The sequence below is a fragment of the Trachemys scripta genome, chromosome 18 (assembly GCF_013100865.1).
Source record: "Trachemys scripta elegans isolate TJP31775 chromosome 18, CAS_Tse_1.0, whole genome shotgun sequence".
Taxonomy (NCBI): domain Eukaryota; kingdom Metazoa; phylum Chordata; order Testudines; family Emydidae; genus Trachemys; species Trachemys scripta.
Window position 1 is genome coordinate 9594395 of NC_048315.1, and position 19048 is coordinate 9613442.

At 41.3% G+C, this 19048-nt stretch overlaps 1 protein-coding gene across 2 annotated transcripts in view; it reads left to right on the forward strand.

The window, feature by feature from the left end:
- The first annotated feature begins 4862 nt into the window (after nt 1-4862).
- Nucleotides 4863-19048, forward strand: part of NLK (nemo like kinase) — a 108416-nt gene continuing 94230 nt past the window's right edge. For both annotated transcript variants that reach the window (XM_034752512.1, XM_034752511.1), the window contains exon 1: nt 4863-6419. In XM_034752512.1, coding sequence (XP_034608403.1) covers nt 5962-6419 — 458 coding nt within the window. In that variant the 5' untranslated portion in view covers nt 4863-5961. The remainder of the gene's footprint in view (nt 6420-19048) is intronic.

The window sequence follows — 19048 nt, forward strand, 5'->3', positions numbered from 1 at the left end:
CCCCCCCAAAAATCCTGGCTTAGGTTTATATACATTAAATTGAGGGCAAAGATATGTTAAAGCCCTGATTTTAAAGTTAAACAGGATTAGGGTTAGAGGTTAATAAGAAACATTTTTCTGGTTGGACCATAACCCCTGCCATCCCCTGCAGGGGGCACTTGCTTAACATAGAGGTCCATATTCACCTCATGGTGCTTGTGCTCTTCCATTACCATTCCAGTCTTGCCAATGCTTCAGAACCTATGTAACTTTGTTCACATGATTTTGATAGGATTACTCACACGTGTAAAGTAACAAGTGCTTAGATGGTTTGCAGAATCAGGACTAAAGTAAAAAATCTGAGGTACAAACAAATGCAATGGAGAGTTTGTAAATCTGTTAGAATAATGAATAAATCATAATAAAATGTGGAACAAAAATTAAGATCTTTGAATGACAGATGCAATAGAAGTAATTTTATTAATTAGAAATACATTGCGGACATGTAAGGATATTTCAGGACCACAGCTTACTTTACGAACCTCGCAAAGCAGACAAACACTGCTTGCTCTAGCAGACATAAACCGCTACTAACTACGCTTTCAAATCCCAAGAGCAGGTTTATTTTCAACACAGGTACAGAATACCACACCGAAGTGATCAACTGAAATGTAACAGACTGATGATTTGGCTACAGGTAGCACAAAGAATGAATACAAACTAAGGCAAAGCACCTATTTGTCAAAGAATAGCTTGAAACAGGACTATTCCTAATACTTATATCTTTTTTAAAACCTAAAAGACCTTTTTGCTGTTTCTGTATACAAGGAGCAAAACACAGGTATCGTGCTCAAGATACTGGACATAAGTCACAAGTAATTTACAGTGGGAAACTGCAGTATCTAATTCATCCTGGGTCCCCGAGAAGATGCTGAAAGGAATGCAGCCCTACTATGCGACTGATGCCTCAAGAAAGTACACAAGATAATCTGTATGAATATCATATGGTGCTTCCCTGAGGTTATTTGGCAACCTGTGTGCTTCTGAGAAAGTGGTAACAGCTGCCTTGGGTAGCACTGATAGGAATGAGTGGAGCTGATTCAAATCTCTTCAGTAGCACAGTAGCTGAAGGAGCCAGACTCTGCCAGTGGAAAGAGCTTAACATCTTCACAGGCAACTTTCAAACACACTATCAACTTTGAAAGCCAGAACTGTGCCAATCAACTGTGACAATCAATAAGTACATTACAGGAGTTTCAGATTATGTTGGGACAATTTTTGCTGTTTCTAATCAGCAGCAAGCCAGTTTATGATTCACTTACAGATCAGGGGCAAGAGCAAGAAAAATGAGCTCTTGTTCTTTCTCTCCATCTTCTCCAGCATTTGTGACTTCCAATTTGGGAGGTTCGCAACATATTTAGTAAATACACGGCTGCAAATTCATCCTTGCTGTAACTTCATTGACCCACTGTTCTGGGACATATGTGACCCATCTAATCTAACGGTGGCCCAGTTCCGAAAACATTTATGTAGGTGCATTGACTTCAATGGAACTACAAATGTACATTAAATTACACAAGTGTTTGTAGGGGTACAGCCTGAATTTCCATACAACAAGGTCTATCTTAGGCATCTGCAAAGCACTTGTGATGGTAGTATGTAGGTGCTTGCCTGTGAACAAGACCAAAATATCACATCTTGTTTGCCGTTTGCTCTCGATCAGAGAATTACACTAGGGAGGTTAGGTCCAAACTGGATTTTTCCCCTTTAAAAATATTTCTTCCATGCAATCTTCAAAATGTGTTGTCATCATGGATGTTGGGTGTTTTAACAAGATCACGCTGCACCATTTTGGTGGGTTTTGTTTGTTCGTTTTTTGTTTTAATTCCTTGCAGGTAGTTTTTTCTCTGGGAGTGATCTATGTGTGCTAAACTCAAATTGGTGCACACACTGTTTGCCCTGTTGGTTGCTTCTATGCCTTAGATTCCTGCATTTCTCCAGAGGATGGTGTTTGCTGCTTCCCTATTTAGCATCCCAGTGCAAGATACTTAGGGGTGAAGCTCTGTATTCTGAACCACATTCATGGCTCCCACTGACTTCAATGAGAGCTGTGAGCAGGCATCAAAAGACACAAAATGCAACCAAAACCTTATATTAAATCTTCTCTCTTTTGATGTACAATAATGAGGTTTGCTCATTAGTGGATCATGACACTAAGAAAAATTCCACCAAATGTTGGTGGATTGTTTGCAAAACCGGGCAATACTCTACATACAAATTTTCGCTGCCAATGTTTGTAAAATGTAATTGACATATCTAGTTTTACCAAAAATTCTTCATCCCTTCTACCAATATGTCAAACAAGATGCTAACAGTATTTAGAAGCCTATTCTTATCAGAATTCAGTTGATATAACTATTTTGAAGCTTTCAAGAAAGTACATACTACAGAGTCTTCCTGGTACTGTGATGAGATTACACATGATGTGATCTTAGCTTCTTCTGTACTATATAAAAACAGCACAATGATTTGGCTGTTGCCTTTTTAACAGAAGTTGGAATAATAAGAGATAGAGCTTGTATCCACAGGGAATTTGACCGGCAGTCTAATTATACCACTATAGTTCTGCCGGTCAATTTCCCTATGTTGATACATTCCCAGTGTCATCTAGGGAGGAATAAGAAGGGCTGTCAACTTGCTCACACTTGAGGGTGACACCTGCAAATTCACTCTGTCAGTCATTCTTCCTCTGACACTGAATTGCTACCCTGCCTGTCTAATTTAAATATATTTTAAAAAACTCTCTCTCACCATTTAGTAATTTTTTATGCATTTCCCATACCAATACTTTGGTTAGAGTTTAAGGACAATGAGTTGTAGAAAATTAAAGCTGCCTCCCAGATTTGAGCAGTATTTTCAAACTTACATTCCATATATGCATGAGTATCTTTACTTTGTGTCTGCCTCTTTTGGCTCATACACATTGCATTTCCCAATACGATTTGGGAGAAACATTTTGAATTATTGGACTTCACTCACTACAGGAATCACCACCTTAAAAATAAATTAATCAAGGATGTGATGTACAAAAATATTCTTGCCTTATTAATTGTGAAGAGTGACATTTATTTTAACTTTGGATAGGACTGCTGAGTATGCTAGTAAATATTCAGTAGTAGATGTAATAATATAAGATTTCACTACAGTAAACGTTACTAAACCCAGGTCTACACTTCAGACATATATCAGTCTAGCTAAATTGCTCAGGGGTGTGAAAAATCCACATCCTCTGAGTGACATAGTTATACCGAGGTAATCCTGTATAGACAGCACTGTGTGAACGGGAGAGCTTCTTCCATCAACACAGCTATTGCCTCAGGGGGAGGTGGATTAACTCTGTTGAGAAGGGAGAGAAGAATCCCGTTGTTTTGGAGGGAGGCGGAGGTCGCTGGTTTTAGAAGCAAGGTTCTTTATTGTCCATATCTGGCTCCGCTTCGGAGCAGGGTCATGACACCCAGGCCCAAGAGATCAGATCATCTCGTGCCACGGCAGGGTCTCCCCGGTCTCCCTTTGGTTCGAGTCAGTTTCACTTGCTGGTTTTCACTCCCGAACAGATTATTGCCCCTCAAGCCGGGATCCATTTAAAACCAACCCCCCACCTTTAAAAAACACACAAACCCACAAACTTCAGAGTAGCAGCGGTGTTAGTCTGTATCCGCAAAAAGAACAGGAGTACTTGTGGCACCTTAGAGACTAACAAATTTGTTAGTCTCTAAGCTGCCACAAGTACTCCTGTTCCTTTTGCAAACCCACAAATGTATTTCTGGCAGTTGGGCTGGGCCAACGGTTCTTTTGTTGGCAGTTTACGGGGGGGGGGGGGCAGAGGGGGTTTAAGGCTCCCCTGGCCCAGATCCTTGATTCAACAGGCTTGGGCGGGGCAAGTCTGAGGCTGCCCTGAGGCGATGCCCTAACGCCAGCCACCCTGAGGCAAAGAGGGCCACGCTGCAGGCGGCCTGCCAAGCAACCAGCGGGGGAACTGGCGGGCCAGCGTGAGGGGGACTTGGGGTAACACGGCGCCCTGCATCTACACCTGGACCATGCCCCGAGGCCCAGCCCTAGCCCTCCCCCACGGAGCCTGGCAAGCCGTGGCTACCAGCCCTCGGTCATCTCAGGCTTCCGGAAGTTCCTTCCCCTTTTAGGCCCCGCCCGTGCCGCCCCAGCTACGAAATCGACCCCACTTGCCTCTCGTCTCTTGCCAGGAGCGTCCTTATCTCACCCCGCCCCCCCTCCGCTCGGATTGGCTGCTTCTCCTGCTCATCGCGTCCATCCCGGCCTCTGAGTGGTCGTCTGGCCTCCGCGGAAGGTGGCACAAGCCGCTTCCTGATCCGTCACGGGAAACCTCCCCGTTACGATTTGAAGAACGACGGCTCCATCAGCACCCGTCACTCGTGAGAAGGGCTGTCAATCAACTTGAGTTCCCGCCTTCAAGCTCTATTGGCCCGGTGACCTTTTAGGGGGTGGGTTTTAGCTGCGGGGAGAGCCGGTTGGTCAGTTGGGAGAAACAGCGCTATGTGATTGGCCAGTAAGGTGAAGAAGGTGCGGCCATTCGAGGTGAGGGTTGTGTGAGGTGAGGGAATCTCGCGGGGTCTCGCCGGCACTTGGCGGGAAGGCGCGTGGTGATTGGATAGCAGGGCCAGGCAGGCGGGACTGAGTCTCGGAGTCTCTGCAGCGGCCGAAGCCTATGGGCTGGCTGAGCTCTGCTCTGCACGGTGATTGGCTAGGGGCGGCTCTCGCGGAGCCTGGTGGGCCGGGTCCGATTGGCTGCGGGCGGGTGTCGGGCACGCGCCCCGCATGGGTGGTGGGGAGGGGAGGCCGGGTGCGCGTGCCCGCCGCTCGCTCGCTGTGCGCTCCGCTCAGGGGCTCCGTGAGGAGGTGAGTCTCGGCAGCAGCGGCGGCGGCGCCGGCGGGTCGGGCGGCCGAGGAGAAGGAGGCGGCGGCTGCCGGGGGGCGGAGCGGCGCCTTGCGGCGGGGGCCTGAGAACCTCCTCCCTCCTCTCCTTCCCGCACACACTCTGCGGGAGACCCTCTCCCCTCCCCCCATCCCGGCTCCTGCTCCTTCCCCTCCCTGCCTGAGGGGGGGGCTGCAGCCTCCGGGCTCCCCCCCACCCACGCCCCCCGCCCCGCACTGGGTCAGGCTGTCAGGGCCCCGGGGAGGCAGCCACAGAGGGGGCTGGGGCTCCTGCCGCCTCATCTCCCCTCCTCGTTTTCTCCTCCCCCCTTTAGTCTCCTCTCATTCCCTTCCCCACTCCTTCATTTGTCACTTTTCCTCTCCCTTCTTCCATCCCTCCTCCGGCCTCACATCTTGATTCCCCCCCCCCCATTTATTTTATCCCCTTCTTTCCCTCCCCCTTCTGATTCTCATCCTTTCTCTGGCTGCTCTGTGCGTGTGCACAGCGCGCTTCTCTGTCTTTCCAGGGAAAGTTGCAAGCCTCCCAAGTTTTTAGTCTATTTCAGGGGGTGGGGGTATAAAAGAGGGAAGTGATGTAGAAGGCTTGGGGGCTCTCTGTGAAGGTTTTGACGTAGAGGATGTGGGAATGGAAGGGGTAGGCTTGTCAATACTCTCAAACTATTCCAGGGGGGTGACTTCAAATCCTTTCTCCGGGGGGGAGGGGGAGTGATAATTTTATTTCTGAAGACTGGCGCAAAAAGCCCCAACAACCCAAGGATGGAGTTTTAGTAGCCAACCACGGCAGAACTCTTGGGGGGGAAAGGGGGGTTTGGGGCGCACAGGCTCACGTGTACGTGAAAAGAGTCGTCAGATTGTTTGGCTTGATGGAGATGTGAAGCTAGTTGAGCTCAATGCTTTTAAAGGTGGGCCGTGTATGATGAAACCTGACTTCCTTTAAAGTGTAGCAAATTTCATTTTTTATGGCCAAATGACAGCTTGACCCAGTTGTTATCCAGTCAAAGGGCATTTTTTTGAATGTCTCTTTGTGGCACAACAGCCAACGCAAAAATGATGGCGGCTTACAATGGCGGTACGTCTGCAGCTGCAGCAGGTCACCACCACCACCATCATCACCACCTTCCTCACCTCCCCCCTCCTCACCTCCATCACCACCACCACCCTCAACATCACTTGCATCCAGGCTCTGCGGCTGCAGTACATCCCGTACAGCAGCATGCCTCTTCGGCAGCTGCGGCCGCCGCAGCTGCGGCCGCCGCTGCGGCCATGTTAAACCCAGGGCAGCAACAGCCATATTTCCCATCACCGGCACCGGGTCAGGCCCCTGGACCAGCTGCAGCGGCCCCTGCTCAGGTACAGGCTGCAGCAGCTGCTGCAGTTAAAGCGCACCATCATCAGCACTCACATCATCCACAACAGCAACTGGATATTGAGCCGGACAGACCTATTGGATATGGAGCCTTTGGTGTTGTCTGGTGAGTACAGAAAATAAACTCCGCTAATTTTTCCTTTTCATTCTTTGCCAAATCATAACTCATTTTTGTCATTTGGGCCTGAATACAAGAAAGCTACTTACTTACAAATTGCTTTTAGTGATTTATATCTATTGTAGAAAGTTGGTTTCACTTGTTTTTGTGGGGCAACAATCTCGTACCATTAGGCCATGCCGTAAGCCAAGTCAGTTTTTGGATGACACCATTATTTTGAGACAAATGCAACATATTTATACATACCTTAAAAGCTTTATACTACGAGAATGAAATGGCATTTGTTTTCCTTGGAGGTGAACTGCACAGCTTTAAAACAAAATATCAATTTTAGATAATTGAGTAATAGAATATACTTTTAGACTTAAGAGTTTCAAATGGGAAATGTGAAAATTAATTTTTTCTTTAGACACCTGCCAAGATTTTAGTTGAGCAGGCTACATTTGCTCTACAGTAACACATTACAGACCACCTAAGACAGTGATCCCTTGTACTTTGCACTTTCCTCATAAATGGGTATTTCTGTCTTACTGTACCTCTGAATGTCCTGTCTTCTCCCCAGCCACTTATTTCAGTAGATCTTATTTTTGGAACTTAATCTTTTAAAATAGAATTTGTGACCAGTCCAACTTTAGCCTATTTAATTCCCTTTAGCCCTTCTTTCCAGCGTCACTGAAAGAAAACCAGCGTTTATTTTTCATTTTCATGATGTGTTGATTTTAAATCAACAAATTTACCACTGACTTGAAGATGCGTTAGGAACACGCAGTATGTCTGGGTTTTATTTTTTGACAGAGCAGGCATATTGCAGCACACTTCCTGTATCACAGATATGAAGTCACAAGCATATAATTGTGGCGTGACCCCACAAAACTTCTCACTGTATTTGTTTAATATAACTTCTTGGTGTCATTTAAGGGACATCTGCCTTAGCAGCTTTCCTATAATTTCGTTTTACTTAATTAAAAGTACTGCACCCTTTAAAGCTGTGATTGTCTTTGTATGCTGGTACATATTGCAGCTCCAGAGTGTTTTACAGTAGAAGTCTTTGAAAACAAGACTTTATTCTTTTTTAAAAGTAGGTGATTGATGAACTATCCAGACAAATGTATTAATTACAAAATCATGTTTTTAAGAAGACAAAACTTGTGGCTTAAACTAGATAAGCCTTAAGGGGCTGAGTTAATATTTAACCTGCATTTTTAGTGTTTAAGAGAAAACTTTGAATTTCGAGATCTCCATACTGTAAATTAATGACATATTAATTTTTCAAAGTCAAGAGATGACACATGTTTATAAAGAGCCTGAATTACTGTATCCCTAGTGCAGGTGTTCTTGCCACTATTCAGTGTAATGTGATTTAAGTTTAAGATAACGAGAAAGAAGTCCACTGTAAAGATATATCCAAAGATTATTTCCACCTCTACCTGTTTTTTATTACTTGAGATATATCTATGTCTATATTTTGGAATATACTTTCCTGTAGGCTTTGTTAATTTTGGCTACTATGTAAGATCACATCCTATTCTTTATAATTTGGTGCATACATACATTGCTACTGAATGCATTTCCTTAGATTTCTGTTTTGTCTGTTCTGTTTGCAAACAAGCTGCAAAAAGAGACCTGCTTTTGTTATTTTAGTACTTTGTAAATATTTCATTTTGATGAAATAAAGATGCAGAGTAAATAGTAAAGTATTTCAGCATTAACAGTGACAGCAAGAAAAAGGAAAATATGATGTTGAAATAGCAGTTGACTGTGTGACTACAGTAGAATGATGGCCAAATGTTTCCACTGGTATTAACTTAGCCCTGATCCATGCAGATGGAAGGGTCTCCCAGTGTGGCTTCAGTTGCAGAATTATGATCTCATTATTTACCTCAAGATAAACTGTGAAATTTTTAATTAAAAATGGTTAAGATCACCCTAATGCATTCAGCAGTTAGTTATGTTTAAATTATATATTTGCAATTAGTTCCTGTTTTGCACATACAATTATCTCAGAATTTAGTATAAATATCTTCTTTCTGTGTGTTCTATTCTATGCATCCGATGAAGTGGACTGTAACCCACAAAAGCTTATGCTCAAATAAATGTGTTAGTCTCTAAGGTGCCGCAAGTACTCCTGTTCTTTTTGAGATAATTCAGTGGTCCTTGCTCTGCTTTTGATGTTATCATCGCTTGCAGGTGAAATGCATCCAGAATTTAAGGTTTAGCATGTAAGCAAATTGTGTTTTAAAATATAAGAATGCATTTATAATTTAAGTTTATCTACATGAAATCACCTAAAATCATTTAGATATGAAAAATGTAAGTTTGGTACCTGTGTAACCTGAGAGCTGTAATAAAACCTAAACTAATTTTATATAATGAATCTCTCTCTTCCTAAACACATAGTGGCACTAATTAATTGCTGAAAAAAGTAATGCATGTGATTTTGAAGGAAATTGGTATTACTTCTGCATGTAGATGAGATACTTGTAGAAGTAATCCTGCAATTTACCATTCAGATTTATCACTGAATAGTTAGTCAACTGGGACTTGATTTATCTTGGTGCTGAATGTAGCTAGTGAAATAAGTTATCAGTAGTGGACAGTTTTGTAAAGGTATTGAATTTCCTGTTAGCTGGCTGTAAAGATTTTGTTTTGACAATTGAATTAATGTTTGTAATTAACAGTGCCTGTTAGGTTTTGTTTACATCCAAAGGTTTTAGTTTATTTGGCTGGTACTCTGATGTTTTGGTGCAGCCAGTGTGCAGTTGTACTTCACCACTCATGAGTTGTCAAAGCATCATGCTTCAGAGTTTTCCATACTATCTAATTCAGACTTGTACTGCTACTGTTGTCCATATACACAGATTATATCCTTGTTTATGTGGGCACCACTGCAGCATAATTTGAGTATCCTTGACAAATGTCATCTCCCTCAACTACAGGTAGATTCTGAAATAAGCTTAACTTAGCTGGTTTAGCCATAAGGAATCTCCAACAGACTGAATAGCCATAAATAAATCACTTTACTGTTCAGGGTCCAGTACATTTTAGTAAAGAATAAACAGGTACGTGCAGTAACTTAACCAAAGACTGGTACTTAAAAAAAAAAAAAAAAAAGTTGTTAAAATCAGTGAAGGGTTTAAAAGTGCCTTAGCCAGGGACATCTAAAATTTTTTAACTGAGGTCTCTGTTGTCAACTTGCCAATAGTCCAAGGACTATAACGTAACTTGTTTAAAACAGAGCAGTTTGCAGATGTCCTGGTCTTTAAAGGATCAGTGTAAACTCAAACTTACATTTGTTAAAAATTCTGTCTTATAAATCTTTATCCTTAGTGAAAGTTCTGTGTGTATTCCCTGTTTCATCCTATATATGTTTTTTGGAAGACTCCTGTACATCCTTAGAATGTGCACATACACAAGGAGCTGTCCTCCACGGGAGTGCTTCTGTGTTGCTAGGGAGACCTGCTGCCAGCTGGTGGGATTCCCCTACAAAGAAGGGGGCTGTGGCTCAGGGGCTTGGTATCAGAGAGGAAGAGAAAACGCTAGTGCCTGTAAAGCTTCCCCAGGATGGATGTAAAGAAGCTGAAGCAGCCACTGCAGAGCACCCCACTGCATCCGGGGCCAATGATGGGGGATGGATGCTGCCAGGGAGCCCCTTAGGAGAGCAAATGAGTAACTACTTGTGCTGCTCGTGGGAGTTGGATCTGTTTTTGCTGCCAGCGTGCTCCCACAATAGGAGGTGAAAGACATAAAGGGATTGGGAACACTTCATGGTGTTCAGGAGACACTATAGATGCTTATAGCTTCAGTAGTATCTGGAGCATCCCTCCCAGAAGGGTGAGGAACCAGTGCTGAAGAAGATCTGTTGGGAAACCTTCTTAAGTGATTTTGAGAGTTTGCTTGCATATGTGGGGAGCAGGGGTTTGTGTGTGGGAGGGAGAACAGTGTTTTAGAAGGTGCTTACTACAGCTACTAATGTTAATACCTAGATCTTAAATAGTGCTTTTCATCTGTAGATCCCAAAGCACTTTTCAAATGAAGGAGGTCAGTGTCATTATCCCCATTCTACGGATGAGGAAACCGAGGCATGGGGCTTTGAAGAGATTGGCCTAAAGTGACCGAGCAGGCCAGTAGTGGAGTTGGGTACTAAACTGAGGTCTCCTTAATTCCAGTCCAATGTCATATCCATGAGGATACAGCATCCTTACTTGTGGTCGATTTCCTAAGGTGTGTGGGAGAAATCCATTTAGTTTCTTAAAAGGTGATGGTAAGGAATTGCTTTTGGAGGGAAGTCCAAATTTAAAGTGGTGTCAATGTAATGCACAGAAAACGTACAAACTCTAAAAAGTTTAAAAATTTGATACCTTAATTTACTAGCATTCACATTTTAAGTACATAGATTTGAACAGTGGCAACTACCACTTTGTATTTTTGTGTAGTTCATGGAAGAGTATGTATATGGCTTCCAGCTCATTGTATAATGTAATGTCCTCTCACTGGTGCATCTGAACTTCAGGCACTAAGATGTCAACATATATTTGTATACAAATAAGCTATAAAACTGAAGACCAATCCAATTTTGAAGCATCAAAGTGAAATGAGTTTTAAAGTGTTCATTTTCTTCAAGTTGAAAAAAAATCCTAAAGGTTAACACTGTCCCTTATGGCCTGCCAAGTGATCTGGTTCATATAAAGATGAGACTGTAGCTTGAAACTGTATTAAAGATAAAGACAGTCAGGAGATGCGGTTGATCCCTGGCCCGTACTTAGATCTGAAATGGTTAAAGCAAATACTAAGTAGCTATTGAAAAAATGATTATTTGTAATTGATATTAAGTGGATAAAATGTGGGCCTGAAATTTGTTTCAAAGTGAGGTACATCATTGATATTAAATGCTCCAGCTATGAAGATGTTTCTTGAATCAACTGATAACCTTTTAATATTTTCGTGAAGGAGTTTTGTGTGCTGAGCAAGTGTATAGTACAGATTATTTGTTTTGGAAAAAATATGTCGGAGGGTATAGTAGAACAAACAATTGAGGCTGTATGTTCAGAATCCTATAAACAAGTGTAGGATAAACTCTCCTTTTGTGTCCAGGTGCTGATGGGAACCAGGATGCTGTTTTGCATTGGGTGTTAATGCAAATCCAAGCTATAAAAGCCTAGAGCGAGTTTAGTAAAGTATGGAAACTCAGCAGATAGTTGAATGATTAAAAAGCTTTCATTAAACAGCTTTCAAGAGGAGTTTTGTTATGTTTGCAGACATTAGCTTTTGTGGAGCCATTTTGTGTGAAGGTAATTTTCCAATGACACAAAGCTCACCTGTGAGAACCAGGAGACACATTTATAGTGGTGGTGTTTTTTTTCCTGCTAGCAGACACTGTTATCCATTCAGCAAATGAATCAGGAAGTGATTCTAACAATCAGAAGAATATTCCTGTGTTGACTGACATCTGGGAAGGCGGTTACTCACTTTGTTTTCAATTACTTCATCTGCAGCTTTGCAATAATCTAGAATGATTTTTCCAATATTGGCATAAAAGAAAACCTAGCTGAAAGTTTTTCCTTGGAGTTTTAAATGCTAATGAGGCTGAGTAATACTTGAACCGCAAACAGGAAATGCTAGCTCAACTAGATATAGCCAGGTATCCGTAGGAGGCTATAGAAGTAGTAATCCATACTGATAATATATTATCCATAGAGAAGGCCACTGCTGAAACTGTTGTAACAAAACACGCTAATTGAGCAAACCTGAGACAATTCCAAGGAGACTATTGAAAAAAGTACTAATATGACTAATGTCCTGGAGTTGGTCTTTGCCAAGTAAAGAATATAACTTAATTTTCTTCAGAAAAAAAGAAGAAAAATCCCCTATTCAAAATATGCCATAAAATATCAGTTTTGCCCAGTAAAACTCTCTCCTCACGATTGACTCTAGAACTCTGTTTAGGAGTGTATAAATAAAATGGAAAAAAGTGCGTGCGTGTGTGTAGAATTAAAAAATGTTCCTGACCAAATGCTTGTTTACACCTGGAAAACTCAACTGCAGAAAAATGGGTATTACATTCAGCATTGCTGATAATTCTCTCTTCTAGATATCTATAAATGTCAGTTCATTCAATGAATTTATCTGGTTTGTCTAGAGCAATACCATAATCTGAAAATTTGATCTACACGTTTCTGATAGAAAAGCATATTATCACAGTTACTGCTTCCATAGTTTGTCTTGCTGTGTGAAGATCTGTTCAGAACACCCAGAAATATGAGATACTGAGGTTGGCGTTGATGTTGTAGTACAATTTCCTGACTTCTACTTTAATCTAATGTGTAGGTTTGAAATGTGACCACTAATTGTTCGTCTAGGCAGAAACTCTGTAGTAGTAGCAGGCTATCTTGAATGGATTGAAGACATTGGGTGGGACCACTTCAAACTTGAAAATTACATTAGAGATTTATCTGTGAAGCATTCCTGTACTTGTATCATGCTATAATAAATTCTTTTGTTGCCTGAGACATCTAATGCAGCTAATCATCATTTCTTAACTAAGATATTATGTCAGTTTCATATCATTGGTGCTTTGAGGAAACCATGGCGAAGCCTGAGGCAAAAGATGCAGTGCTAGCAATGAGAACATGACAGAGCAGTGCATATATTGTACCGAACACTGACCACCACGCTTTAAGAATAAATGGGTATACGTCCTTATATGAGTATGCTGGTATTGCTGAAAGGAGTGCTATATTTAAATAATTCAGGGTTGTGATTTTCAGAGTTGCTTGTTGGTTGTAAAGAAATACATCATGGTAGCACGATCTTATTCTTTAAATTTTATGTTGGGTAAATTGAGATGCTCTTTATGTATCAAAATTTCACTTCCCAACATTTGTGAAAAGAGAGAACCTATTGTAACATAGATATAATCTTTCCCTAGTGTTGCTGAATTAAATCAAATGTATGTACATGACATCTCTAAATATTTTTGTTTGTCATGAGGTGTTGTACAGGAAAAAAATTTCTTTCGGCATTGGCATAGTTCCTTAGTTTCTTCATAGTTAGTAAGTGGATATAATATCTGGAAACTGGGTAACATATTAAGTAATAAAGTCTGAATTGTTGCCTTGCAAGATGGCATAAAAAAAAAGGAATATGGACAATATATTTTTTTCCTCTCAAAGGTGAGTGAGACTCTTTTCAGGCAAATCAGTTTGCAGTAAGTTATGCACAGGTCATTGTTTCATGACTAACTTCATATGCCATTTTGTTCTATTACACCATTTGCAAGTCTTTATATTGTTTGTATCCATATGTAAATGCATGTTGGCAATACAGCACATGATAGAATCCAATATTTGTTCTTTCAGCTCAGCTCTGCAAATGTTATAGCTGAACAGCTTGTAACTGGATTGGGAATCAAAATTAGGTTTTCACAAGATATTTATATTTCAGATGTGACTCCCCCCGTTCCCCGACTAATGCATTTTTTTTTTAGCTCTTAATTTGTTTTTACTTAGGAGTTTTAGGAGAGAATACACAAAAAACAGAATTTGAGTCAATTAAATTGTCCACTTTTAGAAGAAACAAAATGCATGAAGCATTTAGCAACAGACCAAGGCAGGGTGGTAAGAGTGAAGCAGAGTAACAAGCGTTTGTGTGGCACATGCTTGTTACCATCAGGCTATGTTGTGGGGTATGCTAGTTTCTTTGGAGAACCATGGAACTGGGGGAGAGAAGAGAGTCAGAATTAATGCTCTCTGGAACCAGGGGCTGGGATGCGGGATGGGAGGAAGTTGTTGACATGTCTGATTCTGAGTTGGTTTGTGATTGTTATATCTGGGACTCATTTAGCCTTAATCCACTTGGGTAGGATTTTTAAAAACTTAATCCTATTTACCTGTGAGTCTGGGATATGAAATATGAGGTAACATTTTGAGTTGTTTTCCATGGAAGGCTGAATTTTTGTTGTTAAAATGAATATCTTAAATAAATAGAATTCTAAAATTGGAATATTTAGAAACCATTTCAGAAGGTGCTATGAGTCAAAATTAGCTTGAAATATATGTTAACTTTTTTTTGCAGGGGGTGGTGGAATCTTGAATGTTTGCTATGCTACGCAAAATGGTGTGTGTGTGGGAGGTGGTTGGGGGTGTGTTTGTGTTTTTGCAGGCTCTTATATGGAAATATAGTCTCATCTGTTTTGAATTTCCAGGACTGCTTTTGAAGTTCTGCTTATCTGGCCTAGTATAAGATATTGAAAAGTAGTTTGCCCGTTAACTTTTTGGTTTTGAACTGGACAAGACATTGCTCCCAGTTTTTGCAGTCGTGGTTTTGTTATCCAGGTGGTGTACATATTTACATCTTTCATTACTCAAAAGATTACAATAGAGTGTTCAGCTGGCAAGCCCCTTTTGTAAAGAGAGCGGCAAAGGTGTTTTTTTTTCCTGATTATTCCTACTTGTCGTGGGGAGGGGAATGAACCCCTTTTCTGGGTTGGTATAGAGTATGTAGGACACCATACAAACACTTTGCATGATCCAGATTCTTCAGTTTGTTTTTATCTAGGAAGATTAAAATGCTTTTATTAGACCTACTCCACAGGTAAACTATCTTCAGACAAACCAAGGTTCAGCGTTTCAGATTACATGGTTGCCATTACAACCCATTCCAATATTGTCAATCATCTGATAACCATTGTATTCCCTGTACAGTACTTAGTATTGGAAGTACTGAAGTAACTTTAATTATTTGCAAATTAGAGTTGTAAAGATTATGAATGAGACCCACTGCATGAGCTTAGGTGAAATGAACAAATTGTGCTTGTTTCAGTGTGTGACTCTGTACATTGAATGTTCTCATACATATACATTCGAATGTTGTGAAATTTACTTTTCTAAATAAAAGTAGCTATTACACATGCACCAAAGTAATAAGGTTGAGAATTTAAATGCAGAAATGTCAGAAAATCCAAAACTATATTATTCTTAGCTGTGGTAACATCAGTTTTGGATATACTAGACACAAGTTAACAACATATGCATTAGTAGCATGCTAGGTGACCCAGTTAAAGTAGTTGTGGGAATCTAATAATGCTGGATTTTATGACACGTGAATATTTAAATTATGAACTATAATGTTGAATAAACAGGAATTTTAGTGACTGAATTTATAATAATCTAATTTGGGCTTTTGCAGTAATTAGGCCGCTATAATAGTGTTACGTGGATGTGCTTTATAGCTGCCATTTAAACAAAATGGTTGTCACTTTAACTTTTTTTGAGCGGTCTTGGTTTTGATATAAATGTAGTCTGCCAAAACAACAAACCTACCAAACCAAAACCTAGGCCTTGGCTACACTTACCCGCTAGTTCGACAGCTGGAAATCGAACTTCTGGGTTCGACTTATCGCGTCTAGTCTGGACGCGATAAGTCGAACCCGGAAGTGCTCGCCGTCGACTGCGGTACTCCAGCTCGCCGAGAGGAGTACCGCGGAGTCGACGGGGGAGCCTGCCTGCCGCGTGTGGACCAAGGTAAGTTCGAACTAATTCGAACTAAGGTACTTCGAACTTCAGCTACGTTATTCACGTAGCTGAAGTTGCGTACCTTAGTTCGAATTAGGGGGGTAGTGTAGACCTGGCCTTAGAGTGTCAAAAATGTTAAAACATGAAATCATGCTTTAAAGTACAGCTGGGCTGTAGGAATTACTGGTAGCAACTATGGAGCAAATAGTTATTGCAAAATTTGTTCTTAAAAATTCCAACAAAAACAAGGTATAAGACTTGAGGTGAGATGGGAAAGAAAATACTTGCAGGGAAAGGAATACAGGAGTTATACAATTATAGAATAGGGCTGTTATCTTAGTGGAAAGCTTTTAATAATCAGGACAAAAATTCCATCAACTTTTTTTTTCTGTACTCTTTGCCTCCATTAAAATGTAGTGTGTGTTTGCATGCAATGTTTAGATTTGATTTTTTTTGTAAATCCTAGGCCCTGTCTACATGTGCAGGGTGCAGCTGCATTGCGTCTGGTGAAGATGCTCTATGCCGATGGGAGAGAGGTCTCCCATTGGAATAATAAAACCGCCTCCACAAGCAGCAGAAGCTATGTCTGCAGGAGAAGCTCTCCTGCTGACATAGTGCTGTCCACACCGGTGCTTATGTCTGTGTAAATTGTCACTTGAGGGGGGAGGGGGGAAAAGTGTTATTCATTCCCTGAGCTACATAAGTTCTGCCAACATAAGCTATAGTGTAGATATAGCCCTAGTTTTTGTGCTTACAGATATGTCTATACTACAAAGACTATACTGGTATAGCTGCATTCCTATAGCTATGCTGGCATAACCCTGTAGTGTAGATGTAGCCTACACCAATGGAGGGTGCTTTTGTCCGTGTGGATTTTTCATACCTCTGACCGATGTAGCTATGCTGACAAAACCCCCATTGTAGACGCAGCTATGTCACTGGAAGGGTGCTTCCGTTGCTGTAGCTAATGTTCCTACGCTAAGGGTATGTCTACGCTGCACAGTTGTTGCCAAAACTTTTGTCTTTCGTGGGTACTTAAACACTCCCCTCACCCCCCCCCCCCCCCCAAAAGACAAAAGTTTTGCTGACGCAAGCAGCAGTGTGAACGTGGCTTTGTCGGCAGGAGCGCTCTTTTTCTTTGCAAATCTGTGAAAGTAAACTAACAACTTTTTAAAACTATGATAGCTTCACATTTTTCAGAAGCTGCAGACCAGTAGGAAACTAGACGTAGTAATTTTTTTCAACTTTCTTTTTTATGATTTCCTCACTACCTTTCTCCAATGTTGAAGACCTGAGAGGAAGTATTTGCTTAAGGATTAGCAACAGAAAAGAGAGGACTAAGGGGGGATCTGATAGAGGTCTATAAAATCATGACTGGTGTGGAGAAAGTAAATAAGGAAGTGTTATTTACGCCTTCTGATAACACAAGAACTAGGGGTCACCAAATGAAATTAATAGGTAGCAGGTTTAAAACAAACAAAAGAAAGTATTTCTTCACACAACGCAGTCAACCTGTGGAACTTTTTGCTAGAGGATGTTGTGAAGGTCAAGACTATAACAGGGTTCAAAAAAGAACTATATAAATTCATGGAGGATAGGTCCATCAATGGCTATTAGCCAGGATGGGCAGGAATGGTGTCCCTGGCCTCTGTTTGCCAGAAGCTGGGAATGGGTGACGGGATGGATCACTTGATGATTACTTGTCCTGTTCATTCCCTCTGGGGCACCTGGCTTTTGGCCACTGTTGGAAGACAGGATACTGGGCTAGATGGACTTGTGGTTGACCCAGTATAGCCATTCTTATGAAATCTATCTGGTGAACTTTTGACTTTGTTTGTGAGCTTTTTAGAATATAGTACAGCATAGACAGCACACATTATGATTTAGTGTAACATCCCTTTAAGATTTTGTGTGTTTAAAAAAAAAAGTCATTGTGAGCTGATGCGATAGTATCATCAGGTTCACTCTTCTGTGTCCCTCAGTACCAAATAATTCAGTTGTTAAACTCTGTTTCTGTAAATCAGCCATTGTTTCCCAAAGGGTAACTACTATTTGTACACATACGTGTGTGTGTGTGAGTGAGAGAGTATAATAAAACATTTACACACGTGTGTATTGGAATACAATATTAAGTTTTGAATCAGCCTAAAATCTTTATAAGGACAGGGAACACTTAGTGAAAATTTCCTTAATTAAAATGTCATCCATTATTCAAAAAGTGTACACTTGACTGCAGAATTGATTTACAAGCACTAATTTAAGCCTTGTCTACCTCTAGAGGAAGTCATGCTATTTCTACCCTATCGCACAACGTGTCTACATAAAAAAGTGGTTCAGTTGATTGTTATGGTAACAACAATCATTGCAGTTTACCCCAGTATTGTGTTGGGGGTAAAGTCTCGATTGATTGAGGTTCAGTCAGTTAGAATGCCATTGTGGATGCGACACACTAGCACAGTTGGTGCACTGCCAACACTGAGAGCTGTCATCTTTGTCATCTCCCTTAGCTGTCAAATTTCCTTAGTGAGTGAAATTTTAGTGGCTTGGCTGAGAACCTGCCGAGATGAAGCTGATGGAATTAGTGGAGTGGGGGAGCATGGTGAGGAAGCTGGGGAGGTAAGATGGGAGGGGCTGAGAAACTGCGGAGTTGGAGAAAGGCATTTCTGGTCTGGTAATGGAGGTGGGGAGAAACATGGCTTGGGGGAATGTTTCTTGGGAGGGGGAAAGTGGGGGATGTGGCATGGAGACAGAGAAGGGAGACCCGTTGGCTGAGGCAGCTGTCAGATCTTAGTTGTCAAAGATGACAGCTACCTCTTCTGAACCAGGGTAAGGCAATTCTACTTTGGATACGAGGACAAGCTTTACAGCACTTTAAGATGGCCAGGGTGGATGTGCTCAATTGATTGTGTTTTAGTTAATTGTTCTGCAGACAACTGAGTGCTGAAGGTGTAGGTAAGACCTCATCTAGGTAGTTCTAAAGTACATTGTTTAGTAGAGGCTGTAAGTCTTTTGCTTTACTGTGAGTCAAACTAGCTATTATACCCAATTTTGTAAAGTAGACCCCTGAGTGAGGCAATTGAAGTTTAAATGCAAGTGGCTTGTGACAAG